The following is a 19,642-nucleotide window of genomic DNA, read 5'->3' as shown; positions in this document are numbered from 1 at the left end:
CCTCTCTCTTTCTCTCTCCCCGTCCCTCCCTCTCTCTTTCTCTCTCCCCGTCCCTCCCTCTCTCTTTCTCTCTCCCCGTCCCTCCCTCTCTCTTTCTCTCTCCCCGTCCCTCCCTCTCTCTTTCTCTCTCCCCCGTCCCTCCCTCTCTCTTTCTCTCTCCCCGTCCCTCCCTCTCTCTTTCTCTCTCCCCGTCCCTCCCTCTCTCTTTCTCTCTCCCCGTCCCTCCCTCTCTCTTTCTCTCTCCCCGTCCCTCCCTCTCTCTTTCTCTCTCCCCGTCCCTCCCTCTCTCTTTCTCTCTCCCCGTCCCTCCCTCTCTCTTTCTCTCTCCCCGTCCCTCCCTCTCTCTTTCTCTCTCCCCGTCCCTCCCTCTCTCTTTCTCTCTCCCCGTCCCTCCCTCTCTCTTTCTCTCTCCCCGTCCCTCCCTCTCTCTTTCTCTCTCCCCGTCCCTCCCTCTCTCTTTCTCTCTCCCCGTCCCTCCCTCTCTCTTTCTCTCTCCCCGTCCCTCCCTCTCTCTTTCTCTCTCCCCGTCCCTCCCTCTCTCTTTCTCTCTCCCCGTCCCTCCCTCTCTCTTTCTCTCTCCCCGTCCCTCCCTCTCTCTTTCTCTCTCCCCGTCCCTCCCTCTCTCTTTCTCTCTCCCCGTCCCTCCCTCTCTCTTTCTCTCTCCCCGTCCCTCCCTCTCTCTTTCTCTCTCCCCGTCCCTCCCTCTCTCTTTCTCTCTCCCCGTCCCTCCCTCTCTCTTTCTCTCTCCCCGTCCCTCCCTCTCTCTCTCTCTCCCTCCCTCTCTCTCTCTCTCTCCCTCCCTCTCTCTCTCTCTCTCCCTCCCTCTCTCTCTCTCCCTCTCCCTCCCTCCCTCTCTCTCCCTCTCCCTCCCTCCCTCTCTCTCCCTCTCCGTCCCTGTCCCATCTCCCTCTTTCCCTCCCTCCTCCCCACCTTTTCCTCCCTTCCCTCTGTGTTCTTCCCCTTCTTTCCATTCCTTCCTTTATTCTCACTCTCAGCTTTCTCCCCATCTCTGCTTTCTCTCCTTCTCACTCTTTTCCTCCTCCTTCCCCCCTCTCCCTCTGTCCTCCTCCATGTTTTTCTTCCCCCCAACCCACTTTGTCTCCCTCTTTCCACCCCTGTACCCCCACCATGATATTACTTGCTAAATATTCCCCAGAGTAATGACTCCAGGACTGGTTCATTTCTGCCTTTGCAATCCCCTGCCTAGCACAGTGTTTTGCACCCAACAGAAACTTGATAAGTATTTACTGACTTGGTTTTTGTTTCATGGTTCTTCCTTAAACATCCAATGATCAAAACCTTTAAAGATGATATAATTTTTTCACTGCCATATGTGTAGTTACAATTGGTTGATTTAAGTGGCTTGTCTACTTTGGAAAAGTTACTTATGGATACTTAGCATTTCTAAGATGAATAAAACAGTCAATCTGGTAAGTAGATTAAAACAATTAAATTATACAGGGCAACATTAGGTCTGTTCACTGAATAGAGAAATAATTATCTCCAGAGAAAGAGAATTAGAATAACTGAGGTTATTTGCCTGTAATACTATAAAACTCCTCAATAAGCCACCTAACTCAGAGCTAGGCACATAGGAGGACCATTGAAAAAAATATTTTTGTGCTGAGTGAAGTTTAGTTTAGTTTTTTATAAGATAGTGTCTCATTTTAAAGATTAACTTTTGATACTTTTGACCTACATTCATGACTTCATCAGTGTGGATGGATACTCCATCTACCCATGCAGGAGATTCCTTCATGTTTTTTTGTCCGATGTGTGAGTCTTGTCCTACTTTACCTTTAAATCTGCCAAGGAAGATTTTTTTTTCCATGTAGTAAAAGATTTGTTCTTTCAGTAGCTTGGGCCCACCAGTACTGCTTGGACTGTCTACCTGTCATCACTGATTGGCAGATACAGCTCCTTTTCTACTCATCCAAAATCCTTGATGCTGTCTTAGATGCTGCTTCTATTGTACAAATGTTAACTGGGAAAATCCCTGTTTACATTTACCACATGTCTATGGGTTGTTGATAATTGTATAAATCATAGGACTTTGTCACATATGTATTTAAATACATCTGTCAAAGATTTAATGTTGGAGGGAATATTTTAGACCATCGAGTTCAATCCTCTTCATTTGAGTTGAGGAGAAAACTGAGGCACAGAGAGGTACATATCTTTGGTGTTACAGCTATATAGTTCTGGACCTCGCTGCCTTGTATAAAAAGAAACAATTACAAAAAGAAATCACCCTTTCATTTAGATCCCTTTCTACTGTATAATTTTGGTTAATTCAATACTCAAGAATCACTGAATAAAGTAATTTCTTTAGTCAAGTTTCTAGTTTCAAGAAACTCATGGATTCTTGGTATAACCTTGTTTTACAGGTAAGAGATGACAGGGATAAATCAGCATATCAATAGAGTGTGTGGGCACTTATTTGCTATCTATTAGGTGTTCAAAATCATGATTACTGTCCAAGTTATAGCATTAAGCATAAAAGCATTAAACATTATTTGTAAAGCCTAACAAAGTAATAGCCTGTGTTTGGGTTCTTTTGTTTCCAAGGGTTATTGTTTAACATTGTTGTTTCCAAGGTAAATATACACAGCAAAAATTATCTACATCAGAGCCCTAGTCTGAAGTCTCATTGGGGTGTGGAGATGACCCAAGATTCTCAAACGCTACGACAGCTGAGTGGAAACTCTAGCAGGGCTGAGAAGGTTAGAAGGACTTTGAATCTGAACCTAATGGTGGACTATTGCCCAAAGACCAGTCCCATAAAGTTCACAAAGCCTTAACACTCCCCCGCAAAGAAGATAAATTAAAATAAATAAAGATTTTAAAAATCATAAGCAACTCATGAAGACGATATATCAAAGACCAGAGCTGGTAGTGATCTGCATTAGAAATGGAATAACCTTGGGGGCAGCTAGGATAAAGCACCAGCCCTGGATTCAGGACAACCTGAGTTCAAATCAGGCCTCAGACAGTTAACACTTACTAGCTGTGTGGCCTTGGGCAAGTCACTTCACCCTCATTGCCCCACAAAAAAAAAAAAAGAAAAGAAAAAGAAAAGAAATGGAATAACCATAATGATAAAATCAAGGATCCCTGAATTAAGCATGAAAAGTCATTTTAATCTGATGCATGTTTTGAAGAAATATGGTAGAAAGACTAGAGAAAGACTTATTTTTTGGAGTGAAAAAACAGCTCATTAACCTGGGGGTCCATGAACTTGCGTTTTTAAATATATTGATAAATATTTCGATATAATTGTTTTCCTTTGAAATCCTTAAGTTTTTTGTTTTTGTTTTTTAGTAAGGCAATTGGGGTTAAGTGACTTGCCCAGGGTCACACAGCTAGTAAGTGTTAAGTGTCTGACGCCGGATTCGAACTCAGGTAGTCCTGACTCCAGGGCCAGTGCTTTATCCACTGCGCCACCTAGCTGCCCCAAAAATCCTTAAGTATTTTGTTTTAATGTATTTAAAAACATTGTTCTGAGAAGGGATCCACAGACCATCAGATTGCCAAATGGAACCATCTCTCTCTCTCTCTCTCTCTCTCTCTCTCTCATTCATACACACACACACACACACACACACACACACACACACACACACGCGCATACGAAAAGGTTAAGAATCCCTAACCTATAGCTTAAACTTAGGATATAGTATCATATGCAGGTATTTTCCCTGAAATAATACAGTAGTCATGAAAAAAAGATAACGTTTTTCCTTATATTTCACAAGTCAGCAGACTAGTTGAACCCCAAATGACTATGCTATATCTGATCATATAAAGACATCATAAAATGATTAAGGCACTACATGGTCTCCTTTTCCAAACTCATCTTCCTTTTAAAAGGAGTGGAAACTCTCAATGCAGAATGGAAGCTATGCAACAAAAGAACCGAATTACAGAGAGTTAATAAGGCAAATTAACCACAAGCACATTCTTCAAATTTATTACAGGTTGAGGCTGCCAGCACTCAGGATTTTCATTAGTGCTTAGGAAAGACAGTACAAATCATTTTTCTTGTGAAATAACTTACAGAAGTAAATCCTTCATAACTTAACTAGAGCCCCAACTGTTGGAATTTGTTTTCTACATTCTTTTATACTCCATAAGAGGCAGATTACAAGCAAAAAACAACATTAATAGATATTTAGATATTGTTGTTCAGTCATTTTTCAGTCATGTCCAACTCTTTATGACCCTTTTTGAAGTTTTCTTGGCAAAGATACTGGAATGGTTTGCCATTTACTTCTCCAGCTCATTTTACAGATGAGGAAACTGAGGCAAACAGGGTTAAATGACTTGCCCAGGGTCACATAACTAGTAAGTCTCAAAGGCCAGATTTGAACTCAGGAAGATGTCTTCCTGACTCCAGGCCCAGCATTCTACGCACTGTACCACCTGACTGCCCTAGGTATTTAATAAGATAAATTATATTTAAAATAAATTTCAAAGGTATGGCCTGAGGTCATGACCATCTCTGTACAATCTTTATATTTTCCTAAGTTCTAGTAAGTACTGTGCTTTCTCATCTTCAAAGCGATAACCCTGAAGTCCTTCAAAATTCCCCCCACCAAGGAGAGATTTAATTATGTCAGTAGATTGCACTTAGCACCGAAAAAAGTCTTAGGGTTAAAAGGAACTTTAGAGATCCTCTAGTCTTACACCTTAATTAGTGTGAAATGACCCAAATGGGGTCAGGAGGAGTTGGACACAACTAAACGACCAAACAACAATAGCAAAGTTTATAGTGTAGATTTAGCATCTAGGCCAAGTTGTTAGAACCCAGATCACTCCTTCACCAACACTACTGCTAATACACCTGCATTGCCTCATTCTTCTTGCTACCAAAGAACATTCTAGAAAGATGTTCAACAACTTCCAAGTCTAAAAAATTCAATTTACCCCAAGTTTCTCTTTGGTGAGTACTCTGATTAACTGAGGTTTCACCATCCATATGAGCTTCTCATTATCTCAATGAGATAATATCTATAAAGCACCTTAGTACAGTGACTATCACATAGTAGAAATTTAATAAATGCTTGATCATTCTGTCCCCTTCCCCCTCCACAGGAAACTCTCAGATGTCAATGGGGATAAAGGAGGAGTGAATTACCATGAGGTGACATGTATGTCCTTGAGAAGATTGATAAACCTGTCCATCAAGGGAACACACAGTGGGCCCAGGAGGTTGTCCCAATTGGGCTGCATATACTCTGAGGCTCTCCGCTGGGCATCACTTTCACAGCAAAAGTAATCGGCACAAGGTGTTACAATATATGGGATGAAATAGTAATTCCCACTAGATGCCTAGAAGAAAGACCAAAAAAAAAATATTCAGGAAGTACCATAAATAAAAGTAGAGACAAAGTGGTAGTTGTGGGGAAAAAGATCGTTCAGAAAATTGTGAATAGCTCTTATCAGGGACAATAAATGTAACATTACTGAATAGCTACTTGTTTCAAAGGTAAAGTATAAAACATAAGAATAACAAGTTATTTCATAGATTTCAAGCCATAAAAGATTTAGATCATTATATCTCTTTGGTTTAGCATGCTAAATCTGACAGTAAGTGACCTAAGACTTCTCCATCAGCTATTTTAATGTCGTGTGTGTGTGTGTGTGTGTGTGTGTGTGTGTGTGTGTGTGTGTGTGTGTGTGAGAGAGAGAGAGACAATTGGGGTTAAGTGACTTGCCCAGGGTCACACAGCTAGTAAGTGTTAAGTGTCTGAGGTCGGATTTGAACTCAGGTCCTCCTGAATCCAGGGCTGGTGCTCTATCCACTGCGCCACCTAGCTGCCCCTACTTTAATGTCTTTTAGGTGTAAAGGTCGCATTATTTAGGGGTACATTATTTAAAATGAAGTAAAGTAAACATCCTTCTTAGCCTACTTTAATGAATAAATAAATGAAATCCATTTGTAGTTAGCACGCTGCCATACTATCGATGCAGGTAAGATCACTATAAGTGTACTGCTATAATCACTGCTCAACTGTAATTTTTTGGAGTTTCCCCAAAGTCTTAGTGCAGTTTTAAGCATCCAAAGCCTAAAACTGCACTAAGACTTTGGGTACACCCTATATTTATGGGAAGTAGATATTAATGAGTATGAGTTACTACATGGATACTTGGAATGATTACAGAAAATCTATTGTTAAAGTTTCTAGTACATTACATCAGAAGTGTCCAACACTCAGTCCATGGAAGCAATCACTTTATGTAATTGGGAAATATTAACAAAATAAATAAAAATACAAGAAAATATAGATAATATTACGTTTAAAAATTAAGGCAACATTGCAGCCACCGGGGATCTTCACATATGGATACTCTGTTTTTATTTTAGTTTGACACCACTAAATCACATAATTCTTAAATGCAACAGCACAATTTATTTTCTTGAGATAACATTAAATATGAAACGCAAGCTTTGAGGAGCTGATCACATTTCATTTGTAGAAAAAGTCTTAATTGGTCAAAACTGCTACTATGCTAAAACTTATCTTAGAAAATGCTTCCTCATTTTTTTTAGCATTCCAGAAAAGACTATACTCCTGACAGAATACAGCCATCTGGGACAGGGTGAAGTTAAAAGAACTAATAACAGAAGAATCCAGTGAATCTAAGCCTAAAAGGGAAAATATTCAGCATCTAGGACATAGTGAAGCAGAACCTGTATTCATTTGTATTCTTACTCATCCTAAGCACACCCAGAATCAATATTACCTGCTACAGCAGAGAAACGACCAAAGGACCTTGGATTTGGAGCATCAGCCTAATGAAGAATTATCATTGCCAACGTCTTTGAATACCAAATCAAAGAGAAAATCATAGAATCATACTATATTTAGAGCCAGAAGGGATCTCAGAGACCATCAAGTACAACCCCCTCATTTTACAGTTGAGGAAACTGAGGAATAGAGAGATTAAGTGACATGCCCAGGGTCACATATCTACTAAGCATCCAAGGAAAGATTTGAATTCAGGTCTGTCTCCCTGACTCCAGGTCCAGAACACTATCTACATCTACTACACCAGATAGAAGCCACAGAGGTTGACTGACAAACTAAAAGTTTTCCTTTCCATTCCCAGAAATCCATACTTCTTGGAACAAAGTGGGCTGACCGATCTCTAAATTCAAATGCTTTTTTTGTTTTATCCCTTCATAGTCTTCTATGAAAGACCAGTCACTAACAGAAGAAGCAGTGATTTCATTGGCACAAGGAACACCTGGGTGAGGAAATTCCCTCGACCTATACAGCTCAGCCCTTCTCTGCATAAAAAAAAAAAAGTTTAGGAGAGTTATCTAGTTTTCTGAGAGGCTCAGTGATTTGCCTATGGTCAGAGGTAGGTCTTAAACTTAGGCCTTTCTGATTCTGAGATCAGCTTTCTATCCACTACATCAAGCTGCTTCTCAACTATATAATACAATCCCATTAATTCAGCTAAGCACAGTTCCTTGGACGGCATAATGAATGATTGCTAGGTTGGAAAGAAGCCTCAGATGTTTGCTGGCTGTGTGACCCAGGGCAATTCACTCAACCTGTAAGCCTTAATTTCCTCATCTGTAAAATGGGGCTAATAAGCACATACCTCTCAGGGTTGCTGTGAGAATAAGACGAGATATTTGTAAATCACAGGCAAACTTTTAAGTATTAAATATAAATGATAGTTATTATATCAATAAATATTTGTTGACCAATTTAGAAAACTTCAGTCTAAACCAGTGATCTGGATAATAGAATATTTTTTTAAAGTAATGCAGTCTTATTGCTTTCATATATATACCGTTACTACAACTAAATGATAAAGATTCCAAAGCAGAAATTCTTCTGGATCCTGCTTTAATAAACAGGAATGGCTTTATTTCTTATTTGAATAGAAATGCTGAAGTATCAAAAACCATTGATTCTCTTAAATTGCCCCATAAATCTGATACACTATTAATTTCCTCAGCAAAACTATTAATACTGAATGAGCACAAAAGTAAACTTTCAGTCAAATTGTCACTGATTTCGAATTAGTAAGCATATATATATATATAGGTGTTTATATATACACACAAATATATTTAAATATACACATTATTTATGTTTATGTATTTGAATACATAGATATATCCCCATATATACATATCTAGACATATGCAGAGAGGGAGGGTGAGAGAGTGAGAAAGAGTGAGAATTAAATAATTAGCTTCTAACTATGGGTAGAGCCCAAGGCACTGTCCTTGGCCTTCTTTTTTCTCTTTGTACTCTCTCAAATGACCATATAATTTCATCATCTCCCATGGGTTCAATTATTCTCCCTCTGAAAATGACTCCCAGATCCATATACTCAGCTCTAGTCTCTCTCCTGAGCATCAATCCTCTATAACCTATTGCAAAACATTTTTTAACATTTCAAATTTAGTGTCCTATAGCCATCTTAAATTCAAATTGTCTGAATGAGAACTCATTATCATTCCCTCAAAACTCACCCCTCTTCTGAACTGTCTTATTACGATCCAAGTTACAAACTTCCAATTGGTTGCCAGATCTTCCTGTTTCTAACTCCATGATATTTCTGAATTATGTCCCCTCTTCTTCCCTCACAGGGCAACCACCCTAGTTCAGACCCTAAACACCTCTGGCCTGGACTGCTGTAATGGCCTTCTTTCTTTCTTTCTTTTTTTTTTTGTGAGGCAATTGGGGTTAAGTGACTTGCCCAGGGTCACACAGCTAGCAAGTGTCTGAGGTCAGATTGGAACTCAGGTCCTCCTGAATCCAGGGTGGTGCTCTATCCACTGCGCCACCTAGCTGCCCCTGCCTTCTAACTAGTCTCCTAACCTCAAGTCTTTTCCAACTCCCCTTCATCCCCCACAAAGCTAGCAAAGAAGCTCTGACCATTTTATGTACAAACATCCCCAATGGATAAATTCCAACAGGCTTCCTATTAACTTTAGGCTCAAATATAAATTCCTCTGTTTGGCTTTAAAGCATTTTTACAACCTGACCCCTTCCTACCTTTCCAGTCTTCTTATACACTATTCCCCTGAATGAATTCTAAGATCCAGCTATATAAGCCTCCTTGCTCTTCCTCACACTTTCTGTGCTATGGTGCTGTCTGAACCCTGGCAATATTCTCCTTCCTCACCTCTACCTCTTAGTATCCCTGGCTTCCTTCAAGATTTTAGTTCAAGCACTACCTTTCACAGTAGACCTCTCCTGGTCCCACTAGCTGCTGGTAACCTTCACCTACATGATTATCTTGTTTCTACTCTGTATAGAATGTGTATATGCCATAAGTTCTCTGAAGGGAGGAAATGGTTTTATTTTTTCTTTATATACCTAGCACTGGTTCATATTAAGCACTTAAATGTTTTTGATTGATTTATAGATTGATAGCAACATATGTAAATTAAGGGTCAGGAAGAAAAACATTATCAATAAACCATATACATAAGTGGAATATTCTATTATTAGATAAAGCTGATACAAGAAAAAGAAGAAATGAGAAATACATCCCATGTGAAAAATATATGAGACAAATTTTCTTTGGAAAGCACAACTTTCCATGGAATATCTTGGGTTTTCAAAGTAGAAGATTAAGAAACTCATATCCACAAGTCAGGGGATTGGTATTTGCTATCCAGACACTTGACACCTACGAGCTGTGTGACTCTGGGCAAGTCACTTAACCCTCATTGCCCCTAAAAAACAAACAAAAAGAATGAGGGGTATTTGCTATCAATAGTCTCAAAGTAATGCTTTGGAAAGAGAATTTTCCTTTGTTTCAACATACCCAAAACAATTTTCAAAAGGGAATGTAGATAACAAGACATTTTGGGACACTATTTTAAAATGGAAGAATAACAGTCATGAAGAAATAATCTAAGGAAAAAGAAATAGATCATAGAAGGGTTCTTTGGGCAGAGGGGAAAAAATAGAAAACCTTTCATAAATTACAACCCTGAGGGGCAGCTACATGGTGCAGTGGATAGAGCACTGGCCCTGGAGTCAGGAGGACCCGAGTTCAGATCCAGCCTCAGACACTCGACACTACTAGCTGTGTGATCCTGTGCAAGTCACAACCCCAATTGCCTCACCAAAAATTAAATTTAATTAAATTTAAAAAATAAATTGCAACCCTGAAATTGTGGAGACAAAGTAACATTGTCTAAAAAAATTTTGGAAAGAATGGACTTTGTGTGGAAAAGGGAGAAAAATGTAAGTGTAAAAAATAGTCTATAAAAATTTTAAAACAAAAATCCTCAGATGAAAAAGAAATAGTAATCAAAAAATGTAGAAAAACACATACTTTCCAAATGATAATTTTACTATTCTAGCCTAAAGGAGATGAAAATAGTAGGGACTTAAGGGAATTTAAACATCAAGGATACTCATCTAGATTTGGGGATCAGGGGTTAAAGGTTACAGCATAGTTTTTAAAGGTATTAGGTTAAACAGAATTTAGGTTAAGAAAATATTGCTCTTGGGGGCAGCTAGGTGGCACAGTGGCTAAAGCACTGGCCCTGGATTCAGGACCTGAGTTCAAATCCAGCCTCAGATACTTGACACTTACTAGCTATGTGACCTTGGGCAAGTCACTTAACCCTCATTGCCTCTCTCTCTCTCTCTCTCTCTCTCTCTCTATATATATATATATATATATATATATACATATAGATATACATAGATATGAATGGTATATGTGTGTATATATATGAATTGCTCTAGTTAGGATACTTGTATACAGTAGTACATTGATCTAAAGAAGCACTTTAATTGTTTAAATGCTTCAAGTATTTAGCCAATTAAAACAAAGTTAACTTGATTCACAAAAGACCAAGATTGTGGATGAATCTCTAAGTCTATTGATACACTTACATATCACAAAAAAATTAAAGGGTGAGAGTATCGTCCTGTAAAATGTTCAGTTGCTGACTCAAAAGTTTACATATCCGTTGCCATCTACAAAACTAACAGATATAGTGTAATGTTATCTCAGGGTTAAATTACAATCTGTTTTTGTAAATAAAAAGGTGATGCAAACTCAGATCAGTTCATTGTAACTCATAGATCTGAAGAGTTCTAACCCTAAAACCAAAATGGAAGAGCTCAGTATAGTCTAGTTTATCTTCGAAGGCAGATCATGAATGAAAAGTAGAAGTATCATTCCTATCCATAAAAAGTTGCCAAATAAAACATGGTAGTATAGAGTTGTATAATAAACATCTCTTTCAATTCTTTTCAGGATTGTAATCCATAAAATGGACAAATAAACAGATCATCTATCTGGAATATCCCCTTCAATTTGGAATGAATTTCAATTAGCTGTTTCAGATCTCCCCACAAGACTGCCAAGGACACTGTGGTGCCAAGATGGAAACACTGCCCAACAGGGCAGAGTGATATGACCTCTGATTTTTATTTATGGCTAGTGGCAGGTGGCGAAACATGTCAATGCAAGCTCAAGGCTTAAAAATGATTAGTTTCGGGTAAGATGTTTGCAAAAGGATTTATCTTAGCAATACCCTGAACTTGGTTTTCAACTTGATGTTGTAGGACAGGTCAGAGGAGAAGAGAGAAGAATTTTTTTTTTTAAATTTTTACCCAACAAAGCCTGTTTGGAAAAAAAAACAAAAACAAAAACAAACAACAGCACCTTCTTTGGATATATAATCTATTTGAATACCAACCCAGGACGAAATCATCATCATAAGTGAATTCATGAAGTATCGCATTTCCTGTAAAAATGCTATAATTTGGTAATAGTGTTATAAGGCAAAATAAATAGCACTTAAATTCCATGACAACATATTTTACTTGACAAAACTCAGAAGCAGATTGCCTATTAAAAAAAAAAATCTTAAGTTCTTCACCCAGGAAAAGGCTCTCTTCAGATATGGGAACACCAAAATGGTTCACCACACCTAGACCCAACTGGCCCAGGGGACAGAAAAGGTGGAGAACAGATACCAGGTTCTTATCATAATGGTTATAAAGGCTCAATATTTGTAGCAAAAAAAAAAGAAAAAAATCTTAAGGAGAAAATGAATAAAAATGGCACAATAACTAAAATAAATAGATCATTGGTCAAGATAATGATAAACCACTAAGCAAGGAATACCACTGGATGCCCTGATAATTATTAGGCTGTGTAAACCTGAAAGGCATAATTCATTCTTTAGTTAGTTAAGAGAACACGGTTTGTGAACAATTCACAGCAAATTCCAATTAGTGTGATTGTCTTTTTTTTTTGGTTAAATATTAAGGTCATACCTTTATTGCAGCAATCTCTACACTATCCTTCCTCTTTGCTTAACCATAAGATTCACAAGACTCATCATCAACACAAACAATAATTTCAGACTGTCAAAAAATGTTTAAAATACCATTTACATGGGCAGCTAGGTGGCGCAGTGGATAGAACACCAGCCCTAGATTCAGGAGGACCTGAGTTCAAATCTGGCCTCAGACACTTGACACTTACTGGCTGTGTGACCCTGGGCAAGTCACTTAACCCCAATTGCCTCACCAAAAAAACCAAAAAAAAATACCATGTTGCTAAATGACAAAGGGGCTTGAGTTAGTACGTAGTAATAGAGATACAAAAATAGTATGAACTTTAAAATATGCAGAAGAAATTTTTAAATATATAGAAAAAACAATGTCAGAAGGGGACATAAACTGGGCAGTTTTGTCACTACCATAGTAAATTTAATTATATATTTTTAAATAAACCATACATAAGCAAAGTTCATATACAACCTCTTTTGGGTCTTCTTTGTATAGCAAAATGTTTATAATAATTGATGGTTGTTAAGTTGTTCTTTTAATAAAAGAGTTGGGGTTTTTTTAAATGAAGACATGACTTCTTTAAGGCAACCTTTCAATAATCACATAACTATTTTGATGTGTTACCATCTACTTGGTTAAAATGGCCATTACAGAATCAGAATTCCTTAGTGCTGAAAATGCTCTTAAATATCATTTATTGCAGCGGTTCCCAGTGATTTTGTTCCTTAACCCCCTTTCAATAAGGACAGCAGCAGCAGCAGCAGCACAAGCAACAACAACAACAGCAAAAATGTATTGTGAACCCCCTCCCCAGGATAATCTAATATATTGCTCATAACATTCTTTTAAGATTTAGTCCTTAAGTACTTACAAAAACCACATTGATAACTTGCCTCCAAAAGCTCCAAATTAATTATAATCATTATATGATTATAATGACAAAATATGAAATTTTATTCTACCTCTAATTGTGAAAACTCTAAACATAAAACTATAAAATTCTATAAAATAATTATGAATACTTCATGTGGGACATTCTGTAAGAATTAAAAGATGTCACCCATCAAGACCTCATTTGCTTAATATTTTATAAGATTTCACATTAAATCGCTGCAGAGACAAACCTGCAAGAGTTCAAACACGCACATGCTTCAAACATGCTTGTTGTCACAGAGGGAAAAGATACTTAACATAAATGGGCAATTATTTACTACTTAAGGCACCACAGAAAAATTTTTAGCATGAACTCCTAGGACCAAATGAATGAATAGGAATCTCTGATGTCATCCAACCCTCTCAATTTATAGGATGGAAAATAAGGCTCAGAGATAAACCGACTTGCCCAAGGTCACCCAGCTAGTGAGGGGGAGTGAAAACTAGAAACCAGGTCTTCCAGTCCAGTGTTCTTTTTGCTATATAACATATCCCACTGTAATTCTGAAATATCTTCAAAATATCAGAGGAATCACAACAAAAAGACCGACATCGTGCAGCATAATAGGTTTAATCAATCAGCAGAAACAAGTGGAATAAGAAATACATACTTTTCTTGTCATACTATCACTGTGGTACTCAGGAGGTACGGAGACAGGAAGAAAAATTTTGTGGCTGGAGCCTTCAGCCTACTCCAAATTGAAAGAGAGGGGGGGAGAGAGACAGGGGGGGGGGAGAGAGACAGAGAGAGGGGGGAGAGAGGGGGAGAGAGAGAGAGAGAGAGAGAGAGAGAGAGAGAGAGAGAGAGAGAGAGAGAGAGAGAAAGAGAGAGAGAGAGAAAGAGAGAGAGAGAGAGAACCACAAGGGTATAGAAATACAGACAGAAACAGATTATTAAGATGGCAGAAATAATAGAAATGCAAAGCTATCATTTTCAAGGACATTTTTTCCTTGGTAGAAACTACAACCCATCCAGTGAGTAACATACTATTTCTGCAATATGCATTGGTGGTATATGTAGCCATAGTATTTGAAATTCTGTCCCCTGCTAATAAAAAGCAGCATGGAGTCTTGATTCAGGCAGGGTTTGAAGAAAGAAGTTCACGAATCCTTTCATTTTATTTATTTTTTTTAATTCACCAATCCTTTCAAAAAGGGGAAAACATGTTTCTCACTCATCTTAGATTCTGGGGGTTTTTTTTGTTTTTTTTCCCCCCCCACGTAGGTGAGATTCAACAAGAAAAAGATCAGGTTTAAGGATTTTTTTTTTTTTGGCAAAGTGAAGTATCATAGATTTTTAATTTTTTTTTTTGGTGAGGCAATTGGGGTTAAGTGACTAGCCCAGGCTCACACAGCTAGAAAGTGTTAAGTGTCTGAGATCAGATTTGAACTCAGGCACTCCTGAATCCAGGGTCGGTGCTTTATCCACTGCGCCACCTAGCTGCCCCCAAGAAAAAGATTGGACGGACGGATGTTCCTCATTGTAAGCCCACTGATTTATCCACTGAGCCAGTTAACTGCTCACTCTCTCCCTTGGTGACATGGTAAACATTAATGGGTTTAATTATCACTCCTAGTTGACTTCTGTAACTATAAACTTAAGTTATCTCTCCTCTAAACTTTCATTTAACTCTATTTGACTACTAGATGTCTGTATCTGTATGTGCAACTCAAGCCCATCATCTTCCCTATTAAACTTGCCCTGCCTCACTAATTCCCTATTTCTACTGATGGTACCAACAATCTCTTGGATTTTTCTCTCTCCCTAATCTTTCACACCCAATGACTATCAATTTTTACCTCCAAAACATCTCTTGAATTCCTTCCCTTCTCTTTCCAGTCCATCTTTCATCTAGTCTCTATAATTGCTCGTCTCCCCAGAATATGGGTCTGACCATGTCACCCAGCTCAAAACCCTCAAGGGGCTCCCTACAGGCAGCTACATAAAATCCAAACTCCCTAGAATGGGAAGTAAAGGTCCCCAAAACTTGACTCCTTTTTCATCTTTATTGCATATTATTGCCCTTCACAATTACTGCATGTCCTACACAAACACTAGTATTAGCTGTTCCCCAATCTCCTGCCATCTCCCCCCCCACCAACTTGTACATTTGCAAACGTTATCCCCCACATCTGAAATGCATTCACCTAAACCCACCAGAATCCTTTTATTCTTCAAGAAAGCTTAGGAAATCACATCTTTTCCATCCAATCTTCCCACCTACAAATGTTCCTTTCCTTCTCGAAGTAGTTCCAAGTGTTCTTCCCAGAGAACTTACCTTAGATCTTTTCTTAGTGTCTCCATTACTCCCTAATTTGTACTATGCTTTATTCTGTATATATCATATTCCCTTCCCATCACATCAAATATAAAGTCCTTGAGGACAGGGGGCTATCACTTTTTAAAAATCTTTTTTCTCCAATTTCCTGCCTAGTGTGTTGCACATAATAGGTACTCAATGGATGTTTTAAATGAACAAATAACTAGATTTGGGAGGTATTGCTACAGTTTAAAAAAAGAATAATAAATACAAACTTCTAAGGGAACCTACAGGAATGAAATTGGAACACTGATGGAGAATCAGGTATATGTAATACCTGCTGACAAGGTTTAGAAACCACATTCTCTAAATATAAGTGAGGTACCCGAGAACTAGGAACCCAATTTATAGGACAATAATCATGACCTTTTAACCATACACTGGTTTGAAACTATTCTGGAATCTCCTGACAATCCTCAGGCTCACAAGGTAAATTTTCACCATGGCTGTAGGCCATGACATATGGAAAATCAAACCAAGTACAATTTTAATCACTAGCTACTGAAGAGTCAGATAGAACATTTAATTTATCTGAAGATTTTATCAAGGACTGTGAAACCCCTCACCTGCACATTTCAGCCCAGGTAATGTTACAAAACCTGGGGCAGATGCTTTGTTTATCAGGTTTACCTTGAAGGTGCTCAAGTGTAAGTTCCATTTAAACTCCAATTTTATTCTGTGCCTATAATTGGAGACTACATTCCTAGCCCAGTAATAGTTAAGATTAATGTCTTCCTTAGAAAAACATGTTAACATTAAATATCTCCAAAGCTACATTGGTAAGAGATCCAAGGCTCTTCTATTTTGTTAAATGGATTTTTCACTTTGTGTGGGTCATGTTTATCCAATCTTTACCTAGTCCTTTTCATTTTTTCCATTCTATAGAGTCTTAATTTTTCTAAAGCATTTTAAACAGCATAAAGAGAACTAAAACTGGGGGCAGCTAGGTGGCGTAGTGGATAGAGCACCGGCTCTGGAGTCAGGAGTATCCGAGTTCAAATTTGGCCTCAGACACTTGGCACTTACTAGCTGTGTGACCCTGGGCAAGTCACTTAACCCCAATTGCCTCACAAAAAAAAAAAAAGAGAGAGAGAGAGAGAGAGAGAGAGAGAGAGAGAGAGAGAGAGAGAGAGAGAGAGAGAACTAAAACTGAGCTTAAAATAAGCAATGAAAATAAATTTAAAATAAACATCCTACATTTAAATGTGTTTACGTACAGAGTTACACTTATGAATTCAACTTAAACTTGTAGAATACTTGCCTATCAAAATAAAAAATGCTGAATTACAACACAAATTGCAGCAATAGCAGCCCAAGGAATATTTATGAGTTCTTAGAAAAAGCAAATGAATCATACCTCTTTACATATACACATATGTTTATAGAGATCCAATATGTACATATGTATTTTTGGTGTATATATTATATATTTTTCACAGCTTCAGTAGTTATTAAGTTTTCAGTGCTTTCATTAAGACTTATAAATTGAAAATAATGCCAGGTAAAAATGGTTCAATTTTAGCCATTCTGCCATTTTATTACATGGTAGTAATGGTCTTCCCCTACATTCCTACTCTGATACTTTGTCATGGGCATGAAGGTGTGGGGAGGGTTGATGGGAAATTACAGTGAGCCTGAGTTCCTGCACACCAGCTCAGCAAATGACAGATTTTAACAGGCAAAAATCTTTTAGCACAGGTCCAGTGACAGGCTGTGTATCCTCAATCAGAGGACCAGAACAGATTTTGAGAAGTTCATCATTAGGAAGCAGGCCTCTAGGTAATGAGTTATTTTGGCCACAGAAATTCATTAAATTACCTATTAAAATGCAGGAAGGGTTAGGATCTGTGCTGGTGGAGAGAATTAAAAGAATTTGTAATACTATTCAGCTGCCAAAGTGACTTTCCTAAGGTCCATGACTGACCACATCATTTCATCCACCAATAAACTCTTGGGTCTCCATATAACCTCCAGGAGCAAATATAAATCCTTTGTATGGCTTTTGAACAACCCATCCCCTTCCTAGCTTTCTAGTCTTAAATTTTACTCCTCTCTGGCTACTCTACAACTCAGGAACTCTGGACTTATTTCTCACGTAAAATAATCCATCTCCTGCCATCTCTTCTTACCACCACCTCCTGGGTTTCCTAGCTTTCTTTAAGACTGGGCTCAATTGCCATCTCTGCAAGAGGCCTTTCCCGGTCTCTTTCCTCTACACCCCCTACCCCCCCACCTCTGATATTACCCTTTCTCTGAGATTTTTGTTGTTCAGTTGTTTCAGTCCGACTCTTCGTGACCCCGTTTGGGTTATTCTTGGCAGAGATACTAGAGCAATTGGCCATTTCCTTCTGTAGCTCATTTTACAGATAAGGAAACTGAGGCAAACAGGGTTAAGTGACTTACCCCAGGGTCACACAGCTAGGAAGTATCCAATGATGTATTTAAACTCGGGTCTTCCTGGTGCTCTATCCACTGTACCACCTAGCTGCCCTCAGAAATTACCTTCCATTTATAGTATCTATATAATTTTTTTTTCCACATACCGTCTCCTCTATTAGAATATTAAGTCCCTGAGGGCCAGGATGATGCTTTTGCTTTTTTTTCCCTTTTATCCCCAGCCCTTAGCACAGTACCTGGCAGATAGGAAGGACTTAATAAATACTGAGTTTTAGATGTGGCCATCTTGTCCAACACCCTCATTTTATAGTTGAGGAAAATGAAGCCCATAGAGATTGTGACTTGCCCAAAGTAACAATTAGTAGGTCAGTTTCAGGATTTAAACCCAGGTCCTTAGACTCCTGGAACATGGTTCTTTTTAACTATACTTCACCGATTCCCTCAATAATTATAATTTAAACTATTTAACAGAAAAAAAATAAGTATGTTTCAGCTATCTACTTTTCATTAGTGAAGAGGAAGAATCAATGGGATAACATTTTAGGCTAAGTATTAAATCTTTACTTTTTTTTCCCCATTGTCACAATAAAATTCAAGCAAAAATACTATCTGAAGAATTACACATTTCTCCTTATCCTAGTCTATTAACCCCCCCCACACACACACACCCCCACCTCCGCCCCCTTAGTATCCTCATCTGTAAATTAGGAATAATAATAGCACCTAACTTGCAAGGTTGTGGGGATAAAATGAAAAAATATTTATAAAGTGCTTCACAAACTTTATAGTGCTATGTAAATGCTAGCTGTTATCATATCATTAGGGTTTCTTCATGAGAGAGAAAAGAAAATTTTCTTTGCTAGTTCTATTTAGTTTTGAATGTATGCTCACAAAATACTAAACTAATGCCCCTCTATATTAAAAAGAAAATTAGCTATTTCTTTCATGATAGCAATTTAAACAAGAACAAAAAATCTTCCATTCAAAGATTTCATTGAATTTATAGTATATTGTTTCAAGGCTAGTACCATTTAATAGCAGGAAAATTCATACTATAGAAAGCTGTTTAAAAAATAACAACAACCCGGAAGATAAGATCATTTATTACTTCAACACACTGCCTGGAAATTACTTCCTTTTTTAATGTCATGTAAGAAAAAATTTGGCCTCTTATTTTTCAAAAAATTAGCTTTTAATTGTTTGTCATTTCTATAGTCCTTTTGGTTTCCAACTTATCTATTCTATAATTTTTGAGATTTCCTCTTGTGCATATTTTGGGTTCTTCTTCCATGCATATTCAATTCATTCATCCTTTCCTCTTCTATTTTAATGTATTTTTTGGAGATACAATTTTTCCTGAGAATGGCTTCAGCTGCATTTCAGAAATTTTGATGTTTTATCATTAATATTGTCTATGACTTCTTTTTTGACTTATCATCTGGGAATTCATTTTAAATCTTCATTAAGGTCAGTGTCTTTTGTTTCAGCTCCCTGAAATGATTACTAATTTTATTGTGTCTTGGTCTGACAAGGATAACCTTAGTATTTTGGGGCCTTTTCACATTTAAATACATGTACTTCTTTGTTTTCCAAAAATAAATACAAATATTTTCCCCAAATACTTTGTGCAAATAGCCTTTGATAGTGAAAGGAAAGTCTCAGTTCTGGAAAGGTATTAGGTATTTGCTT

The 19,642-nt window shown here is 37.8% G+C and overlaps 1 protein-coding gene across 1 annotated transcript in view; it reads right to left on the bottom strand.

Annotated features, from left to right (window-relative positions):
* The window catches only part of MAP3K15 (mitogen-activated protein kinase kinase kinase 15), a 158,319-nt gene that overhangs the window by 109,135 nt on the left and 29,542 nt on the right, over positions 1-19,642 (bottom strand). The window contains 1 exon segment of the mRNA XM_043990710.1: positions 5,138-5,331. Coding sequence (XP_043846645.1) covers positions 5,138-5,331 — 194 coding nt within the window.

This window comes from Dromiciops gliroides, chromosome 3 (genome assembly GCF_019393635.1).
Source record: "Dromiciops gliroides isolate mDroGli1 chromosome 3, mDroGli1.pri, whole genome shotgun sequence".
NCBI lineage: Eukaryota > Metazoa > Chordata > Mammalia > Microbiotheria > Microbiotheriidae > Dromiciops > Dromiciops gliroides.
This window is presented reverse-complemented; position numbering and strand designations above follow the sequence as displayed.